Source organism: Panicum virgatum, chromosome 1N, assembly GCF_016808335.1.
Source record: "Panicum virgatum strain AP13 chromosome 1N, P.virgatum_v5, whole genome shotgun sequence".
Classification (NCBI taxonomy): domain Eukaryota; kingdom Viridiplantae; phylum Streptophyta; class Magnoliopsida; order Poales; family Poaceae; genus Panicum; species Panicum virgatum.
The window spans coordinates 42,741,362-42,764,479 of NC_053145.1; the positions used below are offsets into that span (position 1 = coordinate 42,741,362).

Below are 23,118 nucleotides of genomic sequence, written 5' to 3' on the forward strand. Positions count from 1 at the left end.
GCGGTTTGGGCCCATCTTTGGCCGGTGCACTCCTTGTGGGCCCCTTGTTCAGGATTTGCGGTGCCCGGCCTTGGTTGGTCCGTTTGCTCGGTCAAATGGGCCTCTTTTGGATGTGTAACGCAGATAGCAATGTTCTGTGTATTTCTGTTGTGTCTTCTGCGTGTTTTCATGTTATTCCCGACTTGTGTCCCTGCAAACCAAGAATCACCAAAACTCATGGAAATGGTTAGCAATAAGCCCTATAGCTATGTTTGGTGATTGAATGTTATGAAAAGCTGCAGGAATTGACGCCTTAGCCTTAAGGACCATCAACAACACCCCCACACTTAGCCTTTGCTCGTCCTCGAGTAAAGAGGCGAAGACTAAGGTGGATGCAACTCCTTTGAAGAAACCTGCATACAAATTATTCCAAGCTTCTCCCAGACTTGTGAACTTTTTAAGTGTCCACCATGCTTACCTTGATAGTTGAAACTTGGAACGGTTTAAACTTCAGGTTCCTTAGTCTCCCGTGCTCATATACTTGGGTTTTATGAATTTTCGAAATCAAACATATTCTAGCTCCTCAGTTTGTTCTCTCTCTTTTTGCTTTTTGGTTTCCTCACCAAGGCAAAGTGTTGCCTTCTTTTTCACCTACCTCTAAAAACGCTTTTGTGGAGCTCAGGGTCGGAAGAAAGTCAAAGGCATACCTGCTTCTCATTTGTTGCTAAGTCAAAAACCGGATCCAAAGGAGAAACAAATCATAAACCTTGATCAAGATGTGCAAGTGTGTATATATGTGTATTTTTTGGTGGTTGGTGGATGATGGATGAACTCCTTTGTATGAACCATCTCTCTTCTTTCTTTTTCTTTTTTCTTTGGATAGAGGCTATCTTTTTTTTTGACATGCCTTGTTGGCAGGTGGCATACCTTCTTTGGGTATGCATCTTTTATTTTCGACCATGCCGAAGCATGTGGCATACCTTCTTTGAGTATGCATCTTTTATTTCTTTTTGCATAGCCCCATATCCTTTGTCTAACTTTATGAGAGAGACATGTCATATGGTGACATGGAGTTCTTATTTGATGGAAGTATGAGTGGATATGTTGCTAACTTCCAGTGTAGAAGTGTAGCATGTGGTGGTGGACGTGTACGTGATCTTGATCATGGGAGTATGAAATGAATCTCACTAAGGGTCACAACAATTTGACAAAGCTCAATGAGAAAACAAGTTGCATATGTGGAAGGTTTTAAGTTTTTGAAAAACATATGGCTTTGGATAGGAATTTCTTAAACAACTGAGGAGCCATGCTATTGAATTTTTAAATTTTATAAAATAAATCCCAAGTACTTTGCAAGGAAGAATTAGGTTCCATTCGTTCAACCATATCTCAAGAGTCAATTATTAGATAGCATGGGTTCCCTATCATGTTTTAGTTCACAAGAACAAGGCAAAAGTCAAGGAATAAAGAGTATGCAAGTTTATCATGAAGTGCATGGAGTGCATAGGATTAGCTAGGTTTATTGAGTTCAATTCTTAGTGATTAGCATTAAAATCAATTAAACTCAAAGACTTAGGGAGTATGAGGAGTGTGTTTGCACAAACCATCATTTGAAGAGGAAGAAGAGGTGATTGAGGGAAATCAGAGTTGGTTTGATCGAATCAGAGGTTCGGTCGTCCTTCTCTGGATCCCATCTGTCCTGTTCTTCAGCGTGCTAGACCGTCGATGTTGTGCAATATGTTGGGGGAGAGATCTTCAAATAGGTTTGCAATTGGTGTCTTTGAAAGATCTCCCCCACACTTATTCTTGTACCTGCTCTTATTCAAAAGAAAAACAATACAAACAAGGACTCTGCCGGTTTTGAATCACCGGGAAGTCAAATTTTTATTAAGGTATCGAATGTTTAAGTGCCTAAGTTTCTTTTTATTATTATTTTCATTATATGTATGTTTTTTATTTTCTTTTTATGATGGCAAGCTAGGCATCATGGGTAACTTTGCATGGTGAAGAAATAAACGAGGATGCACAAGGTATGTGGAATCTTTATCTGATGGAACTTACTAATCGCTGAACAAGGATGCAAGAGTTAAGCTCTATATTCATAAAGCCAAACCTTGCATTTTGTTCTGCTTGGCTTCTTGTGCGTCTGTCTCCTTCTTGGACCAAGGAGGGCTGTCTGAGTGTTTATGTCTTCATGCTGCTCCTTAGTTGTTTTCTTTTCATTTCCCTGCAAAAGGTTAGTGGACAAAAAATATTCGAGAAGGTCTAAAGATCTTTTGAAAGAATTTCATCATTTTTTATTTGTTGTTCACATCCATGGTTAATTAAAATCATATTCCAAAGTTCAAATTGCATGGATCCCATGTTGTTGGCCATTATTTTATTTCATTCATTTTTCTAAGAAAGATATTTTCCTCTTTATTATCAAAAGGTTTTTATTTCTTTTTATTGTGGTTCACCAAATTTGTGTCTTAAACAAGGCTGTGATAAAACTTGCACAAACATAAAGGAGCATTTTGACAATATACTCACAGTTCACCTTGGAAAGGTGATCTGTGCTCCCCTTGCATGTTGTGCAAATTTGCCTGACATGCATCCCATGCCTTTATTTATCTCCCGCATGAACTTGAGGACTTACCCCTCAAATTTTAAAACTTTCCTGCAAGGGTTAGTCCACAAAAGATATGCATCCAATGTTTGTGATAGTATTAGCTCAACGTTGATTAACCAAACTCGACACCATGTCTAATTTGATTAAATAAGGCTATTTTAACCTAAGCACCATGCTTAATTTAAAAAGCCTATGGATGTACCAATTGAATACATCCAAACCAGAGCATACGAGCATAAGCAACGGAAGCATGAATTTCAAAGTTAAAGCTATGTTCAAATGGAGATTGGTGAACTCGGGGTTACATACCTGAGTGCACTTACCACCTGCATGTAGGACGGATGTTTTGATATTGCTGTAGAGGTGGCATGGTCATATTTGATTGTCGATGACTCCTCCATGTTTGATGTGAACAGAAGTAGAGGACGACACACAGACCATGCTGACTCAGGTGTTGCAAGACTGGGTCATACACACGACTAGTGTGCAGGAACCCTGGGCCTTGGTGGCATGCTCCATTGGCACGGTGATTGGAGGCGCAAAATATGTCTCCTTTCATGTGTGCGAGTGAGTGCCAAATGGACTGGAGTAGCAAAGCCCTGTACCAGAAGAGGAGCATTCCTCTGGTGTGTGAGCTCGGGCTGCTAGATTGGCGCTTTTTAAGGCTAGAAGCGGATGAGGCGAGGCTTTGAAAATGCACGCGAGAGCAAGGATGGGTGGAGTTAAGCAGCAGAATGTTTTTCTGCCAATGTGTAGGGCCAAAGCTTGAAGGTATGCGCACATGGCAGCCTTTGACTCGTGTGGATCTTGCAGGCTCACTCTTACTCCCCTCCTCACTCACTTCTCTTCTCTTTTTTTATCTATATTTTTTATTTTCTTTCTATATATTTTTTCTTTTGTTTCTCCTTCTCTTTTTTTCACTCTCTATTTCTCTTTTTCTTTTTCTATAAGTAAATCAGAGCTGATCCTTCTGTAAACTAGGATACTCTTTGAATAGAGCTTGCATTGATTTGCCCACCAAGTTCCCCCACACTTGAACTTTTGTGTGTCGGGACACCAAGAGACAAGTGTGTGATGTTAGTGTTTCCTTCAAAGTAATCCCAATCATCTAGTTGGAGCAGTTCCCATGTTCTTGGGCATCGCAAGTCCTTTGTTCTTTTTTTAATCTTAACCTAAAAGGGTTAGCGACCAAAAATACCCGAAGGTACATACTATACCGAAAACATGCTCTTATTATTATTTTTTTAAGAGAAGATTTTTTTTGATAATCGGGTTATCTCCCGGTAGTGCTTTGTTTAAGGTCATAAGCTCGACCCTGGGGGCTTCTTCCTGCAGCTATAAATTGGTGATGTAGCCCCCACCTTCACCACCATTCATCGATTGTGCTTAAGCTGCAGGGTTAGTGCGATAGTGCAACCACAAAATTTACAATGCTTATGATAAACAAAGGCGTCTACAACCATCCTTCCAAACTTTTTGCTAGAGAGAACTTTAAGGAGGTTGCAACTCGCAAAGGCATTCATGGTGCAACGAGTGCCTAATTCTGGAGGGGTGCTAAGGGAGCATGGTGGTGATGTTTCGACGATGAAGCTAGCTTGCTCGTCTATAGAGTTATTCTCTTCGAACTCCAGAGTTTGTGCCTCACTGGATTCCCTAGCCCAAGAGTTTTCTATCTCAAGAGATTTATCGTGGAAGATCGTGGTTGTATCCCAATCGTGATTGAGAACAACACCATGTGGGCTAGGAGGAAAAGGCTCAAACTCGATCGTGGATGATGAGATTTGCTCATGCATTTCCTCGAGCGGGTTATGTTTGGGGCAAGGCTTCGCCAAAGAGTTCTCTAAGCAAGTTGAGGCAGAAGTCATTCCCCCAAGCTTTTCATGAAGGCTCCCTAGAGGTGAATGATGAAAGTTCTCTAGGGGGTAGCCTATTGAGAGATCAAAATCGAGGATATCAAAGATGTGAAAGTCTAGGTTGACCTCGATTTTGTCTATTGTGACTGGCACGGCACTTGCGATCCCCCGGCATTCAAGACTGTGTCCAAAGGGACAACTTTCAAAAAGCCTGCCAGATGGTTTTAGAGAAACACTACCCAAAAGAGTGTGTGCCAAGTGCCATGGCATGATATTACCCTCCATATTAGGGATAAGCTGGGCTTCTACGGTGATTCCCCTTATGGAACATGGAATGGTTATGGAGGGTGAATCAATCCAAGCTGCTTCAGCAAAGTCTATTATTCCATTTGCCCATTCCTCCTTGATGTCTTCCTTCAGAAGTTCTTCATTGAAAGGGTCGGGAGGAGAAGCAATGTTTGGAGAGATGAACGGTGACACGAGCATCTTCTCTTCGAATAGGTCATGGTTGAGATGGTGCTCTACCGTTGGATTTTTCGGGAAAGAGTTAAGAGCAGTTTCCCCGGATTTATGTTTGAGGCTCCCTTGCGATGATTTTTCATGAAGAATCATTTCTAAAGGGTAATCTATGAGAAGTCTAATTTGATCTCGATTTTGTCTATCTTGATTGGCACTGCCCGCGCGATCCCCCGACATTCGAAGAATAGTCCTGAAGGACATCGGAAGAGTATGTCGGTCGGGTCTAGAGGCATGCTTCCTATGAATGTGTCCATGAGGAATTCAGACATGATGCAAGCCTCGGTAGTGGAGTTGTGAAGAGCTTCTACAGAATTTCCCCCCTATAGAGCAATAGAAGGTCGTGGAAGATGAGCTAAGTTGAATTGCATTGGAGGAGCGTCTCACTTCCTTTGACCATTCTTCGTTCATGGATTTTGTGGAAGGATAAAGGAATGCCGTAGGTCTCCTATAACGAAGGAAATTTGAGGTGTTTCTAAGGTCTTCATAAGGATCATCCTCGAATTGGGAAGAGAACTTCGAAGGTTGAATTTCTTCTTCCTTCGATGTTCGTGGTTCGGGATAGAGTTCAACAGAGGAATCTTGGGATGTGCATGGGTAGAATTCGGCTGATGAGGGGCTCTCAAGGTGCAATTGGGACTCCTGCTGGGGCTCACAAGGATAAGCAACAAAAGAAGAGTTTTCTAAGATGTGATCTAGGATTTCTCTTCCTTCTGTTGGAGTTCTATGCATAAACGAACCTCCAGCGGTGATGTCGAGATCGTCTGCCGAGTCCATGTCTAGACCCGTGTAAAAGATGTGCAAGGATATGTCATCGTCTATAGACCAGTCTGGGCTTGATGCTAAAAGGTGTGAGAATCTAGCCCAAGCTGCACCTATGGACTCCTTCTCTAATTGTTCTAATGCAAGGATGTCACCTCGTCGAGATGCTTCGTCGGATAAGGAAGAGAACGAGAGACAAAAGTCATCTCGGAGCTCTTCCCAACCACCATTCGCATTCCCCACGTTGTGAGTGTACCATTGTTCCGCCTTCTCTACGAGAGAAAAAGGGAACAACTTCCACCTGAAGGTTTCCTGTGACATGCTTGGGATTACCAAGTACGAACACAGTTCCTCGAACTCTAGCAAATGATTGTAGGGATCATCAATTCCTAGACCAGAGAAGGTTCGTCCTCAAACCACGGCGATGATGTCAGGATCAAGTTCATAGCCAGAAACCATGAAAGGTTTTGGAGAGGTTGATGGCTCTGAGAACTCATCCTCAAAAATAGAGAATTGGTGGCTAGAGGGGTGTGACATGGTATAAGGATGAAATAGAAGAAGGGATAAAATAAAAGAAAAGGTAAAAGAAAAGATACACGGGCAAACTAGGTTTGAAGATAACTACAGCAACCGTTCCCCGGCAATGGCGCAAAAAATGCTTGTTGGTATTTCGTAACGTTCACAGAATAATCCGCAAGCACACAGAAGATACCGTTGTAGCACTTCACTCGGAGAGTATTCAGGGTATCGTAATTTCACAGGGAACAGAGGTGTAATGATCTTCTAACTAGTAAACCCAGGAGAACAAGAGGTAGGAGAGCCTTGGGTAGTGTCGTTTATCTAAAGATAAGGATCAAGGTAAGGTAGACTTAGGCTTTCACTCGTTTACTTCTGGCACCGGTCTGACCCAGGTATCGTTAGGGACCTCTGGCTTGTGGCTCTATGCCGTACTCGGGCAGGGGGGAGTGCACTAACCACGAAGCAGCTTCGTGCGGACCGACAGGGCTGTCACCACCCGCGGTCTACCCCATAATATTGTGGAGCACGAGGCAAACAAAGGCAATCTAGGGCCTAGACACCACATCTAATCCTCCGATTACTACTCTAGCATTGTATAGGGTTACCCGTCTTTATCAGGGGCCCTCTACCAGAGCATCCGTTACGAGAACGGACGATGAACCCGTAAATGAAAGAATAACTTAAGAATACTGAACCAAGAACTTAGCAGAAGATGAACTCCGGATACTTAAGTGATTCGTAGCCATCGAGGTACAGGACGAAGAGAGGCCGACAAGTCCGGCTCTTCTCCGATCCTCCTCCTCGCACACTCCCTACTCTAAAGATACAAGTGGAGTCCTACCACTACTTCTCCAACAAGTGAATGTGAATGGAATGGTGAATCACTTGAGAGGGGTGAGGAAGGCCCCTTTTATAGTCCTAATAGGTTGGTTCCTGGGTGCGATACGGGCGGGAACACTGATAACCGCCTTCTAGAGGATAAGAGGGATCTTCCCGCCAAAGATGAGCTTGAACCGCCTCAGAAGGGGGTCGGCCCATCCATGGGTTCGGCCAAACCCCGACTGAGGCGGTTTGGGCCCATCTTTGGCCGGTGCACTCCTTGTGGGCCCCTTGTTTAGGATTTGCGGTGCCCGGCCTTGGTTGGTCTGTTTGCTTGGTCAAATGGGCCTCTTTTGGATGTGTAACGCAGACATCGATGTTCTGTGTATTTCTGTTGTGTCTTCTGCGTGTTTTCATGTTATTCCCGACTTGTGTCCCTGCAAACCAAAAATCACAAAAACTCGTGGAAATGGTTAGCAATAAGCCCTATAGCTATGTTTGGTGATTGAATGTTATGAAAAGCTGCAGGAATTGACGGCTTTATTTCTGACTTAAGGACCGTCAACATCAGCATTGAGTTGTCACCATTAGAACTCATTCAAAAGAAGGGATCAATTGAAAAGGGAATCAAGATCGAGTTCACTAAGTAAACCTAGGCTTTGAAGCTCCAGCTGAATATACGGGAGAACAAGGGGAAACCTAAGATGCGTTACTATCTCAGAACCCTTAACAATATAATCTGGGATCAAAGCAAGTCCATTCGCTATCATAGAGCTTCACTGCGGTGGGCAATTCAATTTCTCATAAAATCGAAGAGTCGGAGAGCGCGAATCAAGACAATCTGGTTAGGGGTGAGCAATTACCGATAATAGGCATCCACTAATTTAATGCATGCAAGCATATAATAAATAAGGTTATTAGGACAAAAACATCATCAAGGAATATACTTGTCTTAATTTCAAATAAAAGCTGCTCAGAGTCTTCAACACTTGCTCTTGAAACTCTTCATCTTCATAGCTCTCGAACTACGTTCTTTTCTACTCGCGGCAAGCATCAGGTACAAACATACAAAAAATAAGTGAAATAAGTACAACTAAGAATAATATATCAAACACAGGAAAGCTACAAAAGATAGCACTAAAGGGTAGGGCTAGAAACTACAATCGCGAGAGCACAAGAAACACTTATAACGGAGCTACGGTTGAAAAGATACAACTATTGGAAAATTTATATTAAAGCAGAAAAGAATCTATAAGCTAGATTAACTTTAATTAAGAAAATACATGTAAAGAATATTTAAAAGAAACATCCAAGATTACAACTAAATTGTATTAGTTTATATTTATAAAGACGAAGTTGAACTTAATTAGGTTTTATTTATCAAGTTTCAATATGAATTAAATAGTTAACTATTTAACTCACAAATAAAAGCCATGTGGGAAAATCTAAGCATAAAATTTTATAATCATGGTTTGAACTAAACAAGTTATATAAAAGACATATTTAAGTTGGTATTTAATCATATTAACCTCAATTATGAAAACCAGTGTACAACTCTTATTAGCTTTTAATTTGAAAAGCTAATTGAAATATACATTAATCAAATTGATTCAAAATCCAGTTGTAAAACATTGATTAGGTCTAACAACGCTACTAAACTATAGCTCACTCTAAAACAAAGCTAATGCAATAAGAATGAACTAAAACAGAGCTACAATGATGATTCTATGGGAGAAACAAGGTTGCAGGGATTTCAACGCGATAAAATATAGATGATAAGGGTTAGATGGAAAGATTTGCTAGACACTGCTTGTGAATTAATCATAGAGTTGGGTTAGATCTGTAAAAGAATTGATTTGGATTTATGTGCAAGTTTTGAATAGAAGTTACAAGCCACAAGAATTTACTAAAAGATTAGGCTGCTCTGGGGGGGTTTTGTGCAAAAGCTAAGGGATCTCCATGCCATGGTGTACAGGGCCTCTAGTGGCGCTCATCGCTGGTGTTCAGGTGCACTAGAGGCCATGGCGTGGTGAGAAGAAGAGAGAGGAGGTGGAGAGGATGTCGGGGAGGCGCTCATCGTTGTCGGAGGGCCATGGGGTTGGCCGGAATTTGGCTGGCGGCGGCCGGTGCATGTGTTGTTTGCGACGGTAGCGCTCCAGCGAACGGTGGACGATGAGGAGCAGTGGAACTAGTTCGGTTCGCGTGGAAGGCCATGGTGATTTCGGATTGGACAGGCAGGCGTCGAGGCGATCGAATTGTGTGGCGGTGTTGTCGTGCTCATCGTGGTGGAGTTCGTCCAATCAAAGAACCAGAGGACCAGATAGAGGTGGTGCTTGCATCTTCACGTCAGGAAGCTGGTGGTGGCGTTGCTTTTGCTCTGACAACAAGCAAATGCGTCCAATCGGCCGAAGGAGTCCGGCAAAGGTGTCGACGGCTTTGCTCAGCTTCCGGCGATCTGCAATAGTGGTGTTGGCGATCAGGGCATGAAGGGGCAGGCGTGCACGTAGACTGGCAGATGGGAGCAGGGCGACGCTGGCTGCCGAGGATGCGAATTGCGGAGCTAGGGCTCCACGGACGCTTGCTCAGCGAAAAAGGGAACACGCTAATCGATCAACCCAGTCTAGGCGTGCGTGCCGTGGCCGAGGTGTCGACTCCAGGGGTGTGTTTAGATCCATGAAATTTTGGGAGAAAAGGTCACATCGGACACTGTAGCGTACTGTAGCCTACTATGACCTAACTAGGTTCAAAAGATTCGTCTCGCAACGTACATCAAAACTATGCAATTAGTTTTTTTATTTACCTACATTTAGTACTCCATGCATTGGTCATTTGCTATATTTAATGTTTCGATGTGATTTCGATGTGATGGAAAGTTTGGAGGAATGGGAGGGAACTAAACACAGCCCAGGTCTCGTTCGGTGGGGAAGAAACTGGTGCCTAGCCTGGGGTCTGCCTGTCACCACACGCCACATAGGAGGGGCAGTGGGGCTTGACTGGGCTGCTGGGGCGATTCAGCCCAGGAGGGATGAGGAAATAGGAAAAATGAGAAAAAAATAGAAGGAAAAGAAAATAATTTTAATCTAAAAATATGGAAAAATTTCAGAGAATATCATGGAATACGAAGAGGTTAATAAAATATTTATGACTTAATCGAGATATGTCCAGAATTGGATTTACTCTAGAAGAATTGAGGATAAAGGCTAGCAAAATCTAGAAAACTCTTGAGAAAAATCAAGTTTAAATCTAAAAATATGGGGGAAAATTCAGAGAATATCATGGAATACGAAGAGGTTAATAAAATATTCACGACTTAATCGAGATACTTCTAGAATTGGATTTGCTTTAGAATAATTGAGGGTGAAGGTTAGCAAAATCTAGAAAACTCTTGAGAAAAATCAAGAAGATGGATAATTATATTCAAAAATATAGTTACAACCTAAAATTAAAATTTTGGGGTGTGACGCACAGCTATGTATAAGAAGTACAAGACAACATTTTCATTGGGCACTCACAATAGAATGCCATAACCCCTATAGAAGTTCTAACGTTCAGAGCTCATACGACAACATATAATAGAGAGTTTCTAAGCATCATATAAACCTACATATTGAACAAAGAAACCAAGCTCATCACAACGGATAGGAATGCAGCAGAAACAGTAATAAGTAGATTTAGAACTTAAAGGATAGCCTACAGAATGAATGAAGAAATCGATCTTGATAGAACGGATCAGAATCCAATAGAAACACTATTGTGATTCGGAACACAAGATTGCATGGAAATGTAACTAGGAATTTTGAACTTAACTTGGTCATGAAACTCCTTATACAGAGAGGGAAAGGAACCATTCGCACTAGACCAGCATGAATGGGATACATTGCACGAACCCTAAAGTCAGTGCGCATGAGATTAGTAAGGTCACCATTGTCAGGAGGAACTCGCTGACCAAAGAGACCATCAATGATGATGGACACTGAATGGTAATTCTGCTGAATAAGAAGCTTCTCTATCAACCAGATGCAGATTACTCAAAATCTGAACACCTCTCAACTTAACCTTACCATTTGGTGACACACAAGCTCAACAAGATATTTCCCCTCAGCCTCAATCTGCCTCAGCTCCATTATAAGGGAGTGGGTCATCTTCTTGCTTATCTCCATGGCAATATTGTATGATGCTAGAGGATCCAACTCACCTTGGAGCATTGGAATGTGAGGCTGATCACCAATCATCGTAGTCCTACGACCTTGAATGACCATGTCATTACTTGATTTGAATAAATCTAATGATGTTCCATCATTACAAAAAACCACAGAGTTCCCATTGCATTCAAGCAGAACATACTGACCGTAGACCATGTATGGTTCCATGACTGTGAAAAGGTAAAAACAATTGAATTGAATGTAGAGGAAACACTTTGTCACATATGATCCAAAGAAAGTTTGAACAAACAAGTAATAAAACATGCAACAGAAATTACCTTGATGGGGACCTTGAACAACTTAACCCATGACAAATAAATCACTGCAAAAAATGGTTGAACCACAAATTTTAGCGAAGCACAACTATATATAAAAAGTAAAAAAGCAATATTTTCATAAGGTATTCACAACAGAATCAACAAAATGCTAAATTGGCATAGAAACATCCAACTCTGAATTGGGGTCAACAACATCCAAAATAACTTTACTCACTTCATTAGGTGAAAGGGATGTTTTCATAAGTTATTAACATGTAGTCCTTTTTAACTAAAGCTATACATAGGTTATGTTCTTGATGAAAATTTTATGCCCAGCACAATTCTAAGTGGTAATCTTACTGTAAAATTTGCATCCCTTTTTATGCGGCTGATTAATTATGAGAGTAAAAAAAATAATCTACCACTAGCACATAAAACCATTTATGCAAAGCAAAATAAGTAAGTACTGATGTTAAAAATTTTACAAAGTGCCTAATATCACTTAAATACTCTACTATGACTTTTCCAAATTTTATTATGCATATTACTTCTGTTATAAAAGAAATCTAACATTAAAATTTTACTGGCATGAACAACTCTCTAAAATTATCATCTGGTAAATGTTTCATATTTTTATGAGCACTGTAACTATTTATATTGATTTAGTGCCTTTATTCATAGAAAAAAATAAATGAGCAAGTTCTAGTGAAGAAAAAAGTCTCAAACTTTTAATATAGTATCTATGTATCATGGTATCACTCCTGTAAAAGTTTCACATTTAGCATAACAGTATAACACATAATCACAAATATTATAAAGTGTGTGAAGAATTTCAGCAGTTTGGTGATTTATAATTGGTGCCCGCTGCGTTGATGCAGCCTATCATTAAACCATGGCCGTTCTGAGGTTGGGGGTTGCATTTCATTGGGCATATTAATTCTCCATCTTCAAAGGGGCATCGCTTCGTGTTGGTTGCTACGGATTATTTCAATAAGTGGACCGAAGCGGTTTCTTTGAAGAATATGATGCATAAAAACCTAGTTGAGTTTATTACAGAGCATATTATTCATAGATTCAGCATTCCACAGACTTTGATGACAGATCAAGGTTCTTCATTTATATCAAAGGAGGTACGTGCATTTGCCAAATCTTACAAAATTAAGTTGCTCAATTCATCTCCATACTCTGCTCAGGACAATGGTCAGGCCGAGTCAAGTAACAAAATTTTGATCAAACTTATCAAGAAGAAGATAGAAAAAAATCCTAAGAGGTGGCATAAAGTATTATCCGAAGTATTATGGACTCATTGCATATCTCGACATGGTGCTACTAAGGTTACTCATTTTGAGCTTGTGTATAGTCAAGAGGTCATTTTACCCGTTGAGGTAAATCTGGATGCTTATAGATTGGCTAAACAAAATGACCTCTCCGTTGTTGATTACCATAATTTGATAATGGATAATACTGATGAAGTGATTGACAAGCGCTTGAGGGCTCTAAAGGATATTGAGAAAGGCAAGTTCGGGTGGCTAGAGCCTACAACAAAAAGGTAAAATGTAAATCTTTCAGGTTGGAGATCTAGTTTGGAAGATGATTTTGCCTCTTGGGATGAAAAGCAATGAGTTTGTCAAATGGTCGCCAAGTTGGAAAGTTATATACAAGATTGTCAAGATCATCTCCGGGAATTCATACATGATGGAGACGCTGCAAGGGGAATGTCTACCCAGGGCTATCAATGGGAGATACCTGAAGAAATGTTACCCCAGCGTGTGGTAAAGTGCGTGAAGACGAAGATGGCCGATGCATGATATCGCCCTTAACATTAATTTAAGGTCAATGTAATTTGTGTAACACATGTATATCAGGCTATATTTTAGTACTTGCTTTTTGGATTGCATAGCTCACCAAAAAGCAGGGGACGTTTGTTGACAGCCTAAATTGGCAATGTCAGTGGCCGACCGATCAGACAGGTCTGCAAAGTTGTAATCCGAGTAGGTTTAGATTTAATCTAGAAATCCTCATGTAAACCGACTTGAAAGGGGTACGTCTTCCCCGGCTATATATATGAAGGCTAAGGCCGATTGAGGAGAATCCCAATCGAATCAATACAATTTACATCTACTTTTTATTCTTTCAAACCCTAGCTTTTCCAACCCCACTTTGTTGTTCTTCCTACGTCCCGGCGGCGTTTGAAGGTGTCCTGAGTGGATTGACCAATCTCAGAGCAACCCTAGCACCGCGAGCTCCGATGGGGTCCCTCCCGAGTTCATTGTTCTAGGTCCACGCGACGTCCTGTTCAGACCAGTCGGCACACCCAATCATATCTGTTCGGTCCAGAGCTTCGTCGGTGTTAATCATTTTGTTCTTGCGTGTGTTCTAGCACACTCAGGTGTGTTGGTTGGATTTCGTGTCAACACGGCCATGCCCTAGGTTCCCGCACGAGACTGGGATGAGCTTGCAATGCATCGCTCCTCCGGGATGCTGGTCAGGGCTTAGGGGTCTTTCCAGCAGGACCACACTGTAGCCACAGGGGTGCAGCAATGATGGGATAAGGTGGGGCAGGTAGATTTATCTGCAATTAGTTTGGTGTGTCGCATCGCATCGTAATAGTCGTAACGGCGCCACTCACTCCTTCCCGGCTTCCCATACGTGCACGCGCCTCTCTTCTCTCGGCTGATGACGAAGCTGTCTTGTTGGAATAGTGTGGTGAGGACCGAGCCAATCTTGTTAGGGAAGGAAGCACCCAAGTAGGGGCGGAGCCAGGATTTGATCATTGGGTGGGCCAAGCAGTAATTGGGGGGGGGCAACAGTCTTGCCGCAGGCTGCCGCTGGGATGAATTCCACCTTTGATAATGGTGCTACGGGAGCATTAGGGGGGCCAGGCCCCTGCCCGCCCCCTGTCTCCGCCCCTGCACCCAAGTCCTCACCCCTCACCCTACGCTCACTATGACACTACTAGGTGAAGAACACGCTCCACCGCGTAGGAAGAAAACATGGAAGGAAACTGAAAAGGGAAAAAATTGAGGAAAAAAGGAAAATTGAGAGGGAAAAAAGGAAACACAGCACCGCACGGCGGTGGACGCCACCGGGCGTTCCCGCCGCCCGCGTCTCTGCCTGGATGTCACCTCCGTATGTCCCGCTCCCATTGCCATTCGCACTAATGCCTCGACACCAGCGCCACCGCCGATGCCACAGCTTCGACACCAACGTCTGAATCCACCACCCGCTCCATGCCCCCGCCCTGATCTTCCGGCCGCTGCACCACCTCGATGCCGCCGCCCGGATCCGCCGCTTGCCGATCCACCTCGACACCGCTAGACCGGATCCACCGCCCATTGCTTCGCCTCCACATCGCCGGCCTAGATCCACCATCTGCGCCCTCCGCGGCAGGCGAAGGGCGGCACACTGAGGCGGTATGGGGAGGGACGGTGGCAGTGTTTGGGAGGGAGAGGGGCGGCGAAGGCATGGAGATGGCAAAGGGGAGGGATGGAGGGCGATGAATGCCGGGAGGGGGCAGGATGGAGCGGGAGGGGGAAGGGGTGAGGACCTCGGTGGACGATAGCGTCGGAGGGCGGAGCAGACCAGATCCACCATTGGCACGCCGCCGGTCGGAGGGGTAGAGCGGACGGCGGGGGTCGGAGGGGCGGCGACGGTGGGGGTCGAGAGGTGGGCAGCCCGAGAGGGGGCAGCGGCCAAGGACGACGACTGACGATGGGGGAGGAGGGCGAGGGGCAGAGGGCGGCGACTGGCGGCGGGGGCGGAGGGCAGCGGGGTGGCGGCGGGGGATGCTAGGGTTAGGGTTAGGGAAGGGGGCGGGGGAGGCCGGGGAGGGTGCGCCGCGGGTTGAGGGGGGAGGCCGTGGCTGGGAATGGGGCTGTTGGGAGGGTGGCTTGGCAGGGCTAGTTTGCAAAAAATGTGGACAGCGGGTTCAAATAAAAAAAACTTGAATGGTCTGTTTGTGAAAAAAAAACTAAGGAACGGCGTGGATCGAGACGGCCAGCGTTGCGCTTCCTTTCTCTGGGGACACGTGTCGCTCCATTGGCTGTCGGGTGCTCCCAAGCCTCCCTCTCCACGGTGTATAGGAGTAAGAGTATTGGCATTGTGATAAGTGTTCCCCCTCGCTTCCATGAGCATCCTCGATCGCCACTCAGGGCCGGCCCTGAGATTTCTGGGGCCTGGGGCGAAACTAACATGCGAGTGGCGATCGAGGATGTCCCTAACAGCCTGAGTAAGGGTATATATACTACTACTAAATAGAATAACATCATATACCCTTGTCCCTAACAGCCTAATCATGCGAGCAAGGAACAGTACCGGACGATCGACCACCGATCGAGCCTCGTGCCTGTTCAAGCGAAGCAGCAACACAAGCGGTCCATGAAAAGGCCATAGAGAAAAATGATAGGGACAAGATGACCAATGAGTCCAAGGGTAAAATGTTTTTTTACCCCTCCTATGAACCACAATTGTTTAGGGCTTGACCCGAAGCCAAAAACATAGGGTCAAAACCGCGGAGAGAGAGAAGAGACCGTCCCCGAAAAGGGGGGGATGATGACGAGATCATGATTAGTGACCGAGCATCATCGCGGGGGGGGGGGGGGGCGCCCTCTTTTCGCGGTTGTGTGTTGCAGACCAAAGAACTCTTTCAAAATATGCTGGAGACTAAATTGACTTTGCCTACGTATGTCACACAAAAACACACTTTCACAATGTCCCGTGGACAAATTTCTCACAATTTGATAGTGTTTTGAACAGTGGGTAAACTTACTGGGCAAAGATTTTAATGAGCCTCAAGCACACATTGGTTTGTAAATCAGCCCAGGCATCTTGACACATCTAATGGGCCAGGCCCGAATCCATGTTTCCTTAGTATTGAAATGTTTATTTGATTTCATCCAAATTGCAGGACGAAGAAAATGCATCACTCGGTCGCTCCAGTGCCCAGCCTAGTTATTAGGACCTGACCGGACCGGCCAGTCCGACCGGTTGAACCGGGAACCGAAGGCTCCGCCGGTTCTGTCCACGTAAAAGACCGGCCTACAAGCGAACCGGTGAATATCCAGTTGAACCGGCGGTTTTTACTGAAAACCAGATGGTTTTTATTCAATCGAACCGAAGAAAACCGGCCATGAGCCGAGCCAGGGAGAGGAACGCGAGGGAGAGGGGTGCCTGCGCGGTAATAAATGGGCAAGAGGGGGCGTACAGGGGATTCAAACCCTGTATGCTTCGTTTCCACCCAAGAAAGTTACCACTGCACCACTTTGTGCCTTGTGTTATATGCTTAAATTTAATCTATAATAATTTCTTTCATCACTACGAAAACTGGTTTTGCTGATTGACAAAACGGATCTCTTACCTGTGAGCCGCCTTTAGGAAAACTGCACCAAAGATGTGTCTTTGTTCGGTTCAGATCAACAAATCATTTGCTAATACCAGTCTAAAGGCGACGCGATTCAGCTCAATTTCCTCTTAAAGTGAATGACTTTCCGTGTCGTGATTACCCACCACTTGTCCTCCTCTCGCTTCACTTACCTAAGTTATTGAAAATTCATAATTCATTGGCGGAGAACAAAAAGAAAGCCGGTGAACGACTGAACTGACTACTAGATTTTTCATTTAGCTCTGAAGTTAGCGTCAACTGCAAGCAATCGCGTGTAGCTACTCAACTGAACAACACGTCCAGTCTACAAATGACTCCAAGATCCTGCTTATCCTGGATCAATGTAAGGCTAGAATATGTTCAATTCCAGGTACTCTTACTAATCCTTCCATCCAGGTGGTATGACTAGTGTTCATCTATCCTCCAAGAAGTACGTACTGCGCAACAAGAAAGAGTAGTACAAGACACTTCTTTCAGTCTGTCAAAGGGTCAGTAAGTAGGCCGGCCATTCTATCAATTACCAATTCATGGAATCCATTTTGAACTGTTGGTTCAACCGGTCAGACCAGTGAACCAGTGAACCGAGCACGCTAGCGGTTCGATTGCCGGTCCGATCCTAATAACTAAGGTGCCCAGTTGACCATGTCGTGCGCCGTACTCGCAAATTCAATTTCCAACCACCTCGATAATGAACTAACGATCCTAAAAGCCTATGCAGGCACGTGATTAAGGATCAACTTGGATGGGCCAAAGTTGAAAGGTATATTTTAGTACTCACTAGAACAATGCGCTGCGTTGCCGTGCAAAAGTGACCCTCCTTTTTATTTGTTGTTATATTGTTAAATGATTAAGATATTTATGATAAAATTTATAACAATCTGAAGGTTAGGAATGTGTATTTAGTAGGCAATGTAGTGTGCAATATTTATTAAAAGGTGATGTATAATGTATGTCTCTATTTTATCATTACAAGAGCTGAATGTTTTAGTCACCTGTGTATTATTGTTCGCGGTGGTTGTTTTTTCTCGGGCTTCGACATGTGGGAAGAAAAAATCTTAAACATAATATTTTACTAAATATATTTACTGCCATATCATACTTTATTCTTGATTGATCACACTCGGTCCAGATTTAATACTTTTATTGGTTACTTTTATCCTAACGAAGCAAACAAAAGCTAATTCATATTTTTTCTATATTTTCCTTTGTGTTTTAAAAATTGTCCGAACACATTTTTAATTTCATAAAAGGTAGATGGGTTTCTGAAAAGTTGTGTGAGAGAGATTGGTGGACGGGTCGTATTTTGATAAAGTTCGGGGTTTTTTATGAAAACTTACCTTTGAGAGAGATCGGTGGATAGCGGGTCGTATTTTGACAAAATTTAGCACTTTTTATAAAACAATTCCTAAGAGAGGCCTTTGGATGGCATGTGTGATTTCCAAAAAGTCTGGGAGTTTTTGCAAAATAGCAATAATCTGTGTCATCTGTGCGCGATCTGACGGCTGTTATTTTTTTGGCTGACATGGACGTCCTCCCTAGCTGCGAGTGTGACCGTGTTTCAGTTTTAAAAGGTACCTCTTCTAAAGTTTTTGAATCTTGGCTAAACTTTAACCCACCTGTTACACTCTTGTTTGAATAAGCTAGTGCTAAACTTTAGCATTTTAGCTATTAGCATTTGGATCCAAACAACCTTTAAAATTTTACACCCGCTAACATTGCGCAAATGATCTTCACGTACACAAAGTTATCAAGCGCATACGCATTTTTGAGGACTTTCCAAAAGTGGTTGTCCAGAAGATGTCAACATACGAGGAAGTACACCCACTGAAAATGGCTGTGTTCACCGGCTTCTCGAATATGTGGATTCTGCAGAGTCACCAATGGTGTCGAACAGGGCCAGTACATAGTGTACATCACAATATTTTCGCTCAATGTGCCTTTCTCATTTCTTTTTCCCCTTTGGAAGGAATTTAGTCAACGTAGCAGACAAGCGCATCCCCGACAACGTAATCACGAGAAAGGAAAAAGGAAAACACCCGAAAACATGGCCTCGTCACAAAGGCATCGATCACCAAGAACTGCAAAAGGCACTGGCTTCACCAGCCACAAAACCATTACCTCATTCAGAATCAGAGCACCATTTCTGTTTGACCTTCATGGAGATCACAGCCTAACTGCCTGCAACTACAACGACGAGGTATGAAGATTAAAGAGCACGCATTCCTGAAACCCTACCTCACCTGCCAGCCAAGAGGCTGAATCAAGAGCACGTCATGCGGTTGGCAGCTCAACCGCTGGAGCTGCAACCTGCAACTGCACATTGTACAGGTGAGCTGACATTTTGTGATGCAACTTGTGCGGCATAAAAACACAGTTGACAAATGCGAGCACGGCGACCCCTCAGTTTTGACCAAGTAATGCGTGGATCTGCAGCAGATATCGTGGCATGGGGCTTCCCCTCTCGCTGCATGTGTTGCTGATAAGTGACAGGGTTCCAGAAGTTGACTTTTATTTGGAAGAGAGCTAGACTACAGGATGATTAAAAAATTTGGCATACAAACTGAAACGAATACTTCTTTCATGGCGGCATCGTAATGCATCCGCGTGGGATGCTGGTTTGGCAACTGTTCTTCATTCAGGCTATCCACAAGGGAAATGGATAGTACACTTTGCACTGTAGAAGGTTTAAAATACGACTGCTACCATTTTTCCACATCTGCGGACTAACCACTATCTTTGCAGATCATGAATTGGACCAATCATATCCTTGCCACTTTCAAGTCAAGATGATAAGTTTTTACCAAGTAGTTTGGCACGCTTGCGTTGCCTTTCTGGTTATTCCTGGCTCCTGAGCCGAAGATGATTACCAAAAAACTGATCAGAGGGGGGGGGGGGGGGTTGTTGATGCGAGAAGTAGCTGCTTCATGCAAATTTGCATAAACAGAGTAGGCATCAAAGAGTCTGAACATTCGCATAATGACTTGTATGCACCCATTATTGAGCTTCAGAAATGCGGAAAACAATGGAAGGGTCACTTTTATAACATACTGAACTGCAAAGCATCAACAGACAAAATCTCTAATCATGCATCACAGGGATTCTGACCAGTGAAATGTGCCTACCGTATGGTCCAAGAAGAAATTGGAAAATCGGGTAGAAGAAATCCCTAATCATGTAGCCTTGTTCAAATTGGCTACGTGCAAGGTTAGTCAACGAAAACAATGTGTTCCGCACGGCTGGTATGAACAAACATGATCGCGGGTATAATTGTCTGGTTACGGTGCGGCCACAAGATTACAAAAAGATAGTGCAAAAGACAGGGCAAGTGGGCAGGCTTTCAGCTGAAAGCACACATGAAACATCCTAGCAAAGGTTGGTACCGTCCTGCTTGATGGTTGAGCAACCAGGTTGCCTTAGTTGGAGATGGTATGACTTGTATATATGGATCTCCAATTTCACCATTTGAATTAGATCACTAATTTCCTTTCTCCCTTTCCCAAAATATAATAACTTTTTGATTTGGTCAAAGTCAAATATTTTCATCTTTGACCAATAATATCTTCAAAAATAATTACTTACATGTTGTGATAGTTGGTTTCATTATGAATAAACAGGTACCACTTTTATGTTGACAACTTTTATTTTTTTTTACTATCTACGGTCAAAGTTTAAAAGATTTAACTCTAAGAAAACCTAAAAAATTAGCTATATTCTGGCCTGGGACAGAGCTAGTACTTGCATAGGAGGACTAAAATGGAAAGGGGATAACTCTATACACCAAATATAGTATGCGAGGCACTGCCCAAGTGGCCAGGTCCATGCTCACATGGATTGGACTCTTGATCACTCCTCGTGTGGCCTTATTCATCTTCTTATTAGTGGAAGAGTTCCACTTTCCAACAACTGCAAGTAGGCAATGGGATTATACAATTCGGAGTTTCTGATCGCAATCTCATGGAGAGGAAGAGTCCAGCAGTAATCTAATCAGTGTGCTCGGTGCTCAATGCGCATTGACCAAACTCCCCCATCCGCACCGGCACCGCACCCTTGCCTGCTTTATCTTGGCCTGCCGAGCCACGACTCCCACGAGTGGCAGCATGGCGCACGACCGTGCTGATGCTGTGCATCACTCTCACTTACTGGTAGCTCGCACCTCGCAGCGGACTGACGATCTTTGTCCGCTCCTGCTCGTCCGTCACTGATGACTGATGATCTTTGTCCACCACTGGCCACCGTCTCATGCTGTCGGCTCTTCGCTTAAATTCATCAGCGTTTCAAGAATCCAAAGCTTGTGATTACAGATCAACAAGGTTTAACTAACATGGAGCCGGTGATGGCAAGGATTCATCTCGTATTGGTGCTGTGCGTGGCGGCCGCGGCAGCAGCGCTGATGGCTTCTCCGGGCGCCGCCGCCGGCGAGGGCGCGGCGGCAACGGCGCAGGAGCTGCGGCGAGGCTTCTCGGCAACCCACGACCAGTCCTACTCGCAGTTCCAGCCGGTGCTCGCCGACCCCACCGGCGCCTTCGCGCTCGGCTTCCTCCGCGTCAACACCACCTTGCTGGACCTCGCCGTCCTCCACCTCCCGTCGGCCTTCCCGCTCTGGCGCGCGATCCCCGACCACCCGGCGCCCTGGTCCGCGCCGGCCTCCCTCTCCTTCGACGGCGGCCTCGTCCTCACCGACCGCGCGGCCAACAAGGTGCTCTGGTCCGCCGCCTCTGCCTCGGCCGGGGACCGCGTCGTCCTCCTCAGCACGTCCAACCTCCAAATCCAGAGCACCAGTGCTGGTGTGGTGTGGCAGAGCTTCGACAACCCGTCGGACACTATCGTCCAGGGCCAGAACTTCACCTCCGCGGCGGCGCTCTACACCCTCAACCGGCGCTTCGCGATGCGGCTTGGGAGCAACTACTTCGCGCTCTACATCGAGCCGCCGCCGTCGGGTGGCGTCGCCGCCGCCATGTACTTCAAGCACACGGCGTTGGAGGCCAAGGCCCAGATCGTGACCGGCGGCGGGCCGACCTACGCGCGCGTGGAGCCCGACGGCTTCCTCGCCATGTACCAGGAGGAGGGGCCGCCCGCCGACGTGCTCTCGTTCGACACCTTCAACCGCGGCGTCCGTGCCCTCCGCCGCATGACCCTGGAGCCCGACGGCAACCTCCGCGCCTACTACTGGGACGGCACCCGGTGGGCCGCCGACTACACCGCCATCACCGAGGTCTGCGAGCTCCCCACCACCTGCGGAGCCTACAGCGTCTGTGCGCCGCCCAGCGGCGGGTGCGAGTGCCTGGCGAACGCCACCGACGGTTCGGGCTGCGCCGCCGCCGCCGCAGGGGGCAGCCTGTGCGGCACCCCTGGCGGGGAGGTCGGCGGGCTGTACAGGACGGTGCGGCGGCAGGGCGTGGAGCCGGTGAACAAGGAGCTGCTGGGGTTGGAGCACGCGGCGTCGGCGACGGACTGCGAGGCGCGGTGCGAGCGCAACTGCAGCTGCTGGGGCGCGGTGTACAGCAACGGCACGGGCTACTGCTACCTCCTCGACTACCCGGCGCAGCTGCTGGTGGGGGGCGACGAGCGTAAGCTTGGCTACTTCAAGGTCAGGAGCCTGGAGGAGGCGGCCGGGAGCGGGCGGAGCGGCGGCGGCGGCGGCGCGAGCGGGGTCAAGGCTGCGCTGCTCACTGTCGGCGTCGCGGCGGTGGCCGGCGCGGCCGCGTTCGGGGCGTACAGGGTGTGGGACAGGAGGCGACGGGCTGCCGCGGACGCGAGGCGGCAGCTGGGCGCCGTCGACGGCGGACTCTCGCCGGGGCCATACAAGAACCTGGGGTCCTTCAGCTCCGTCGAGCTCACCAACTCCTTCCGGAGGTAGCCAGGTCTGGGATGCGAAGTTGTCCAATAGACCGTGCGGCCGCCGGGATCTCCCCGCCGTGAAGGGACGAGGCGCAGCGCCGGCCAGGCGCTCGGGTCGGCGAGAACGGCGGCTATCAGAGTTCAGAGAGCTGAGAAGGCAAGCAAAGGTGGAAGGGCCCAACCGAAATCGATTTCTCAATATTGTATGAAAAAGATTTCCACTTCTTGTCATGGGCTGATTTTCTAGAGCTGGGCCCAATATCAAATGAAGGTGTCCGTGTAAAGCCCAAAGGGCCTCCAAGCATTGTTAGCAAGAACAAAAACCTTACTTGTGGAGTCATAAGAAATGGACACAGGGAGCAAAATTTGAATATTAAATTTG

General features: G+C 45.5%; 1 protein-coding gene across 1 annotated transcript; it reads left to right on the forward strand.

Moving 5' to 3' along the window:
• The first annotated feature begins 20,756 nt into the window (after nt 1-20,756).
• Nucleotides 20,757-23,114, forward strand: LOC120655917 (PAN domain-containing protein At5g03700-like). Its single transcript, XM_039933902.1, has one exon. It carries the CDS (start codon nt 21,220-21,222, stop codon nt 22,753-22,755), a length of 1,536 nt encoding a protein of 511 aa, XP_039789836.1. The 5' UTR covers nt 20,757-21,219; the 3' UTR covers nt 22,756-23,114.
• The last annotated feature ends 4 nt before the right edge of the window (nt 23,115-23,118 follow it).

Bases quoted from the DNA above. Each gene is read 5' to 3' on its own strand.
- LOC120655917 (XM_039933902.1), top strand. From the start codon at position 21,220: ATGGAGCCGGTGATGGCAAGGATTCATCTCGTATTGGTGCTGTGCGTG.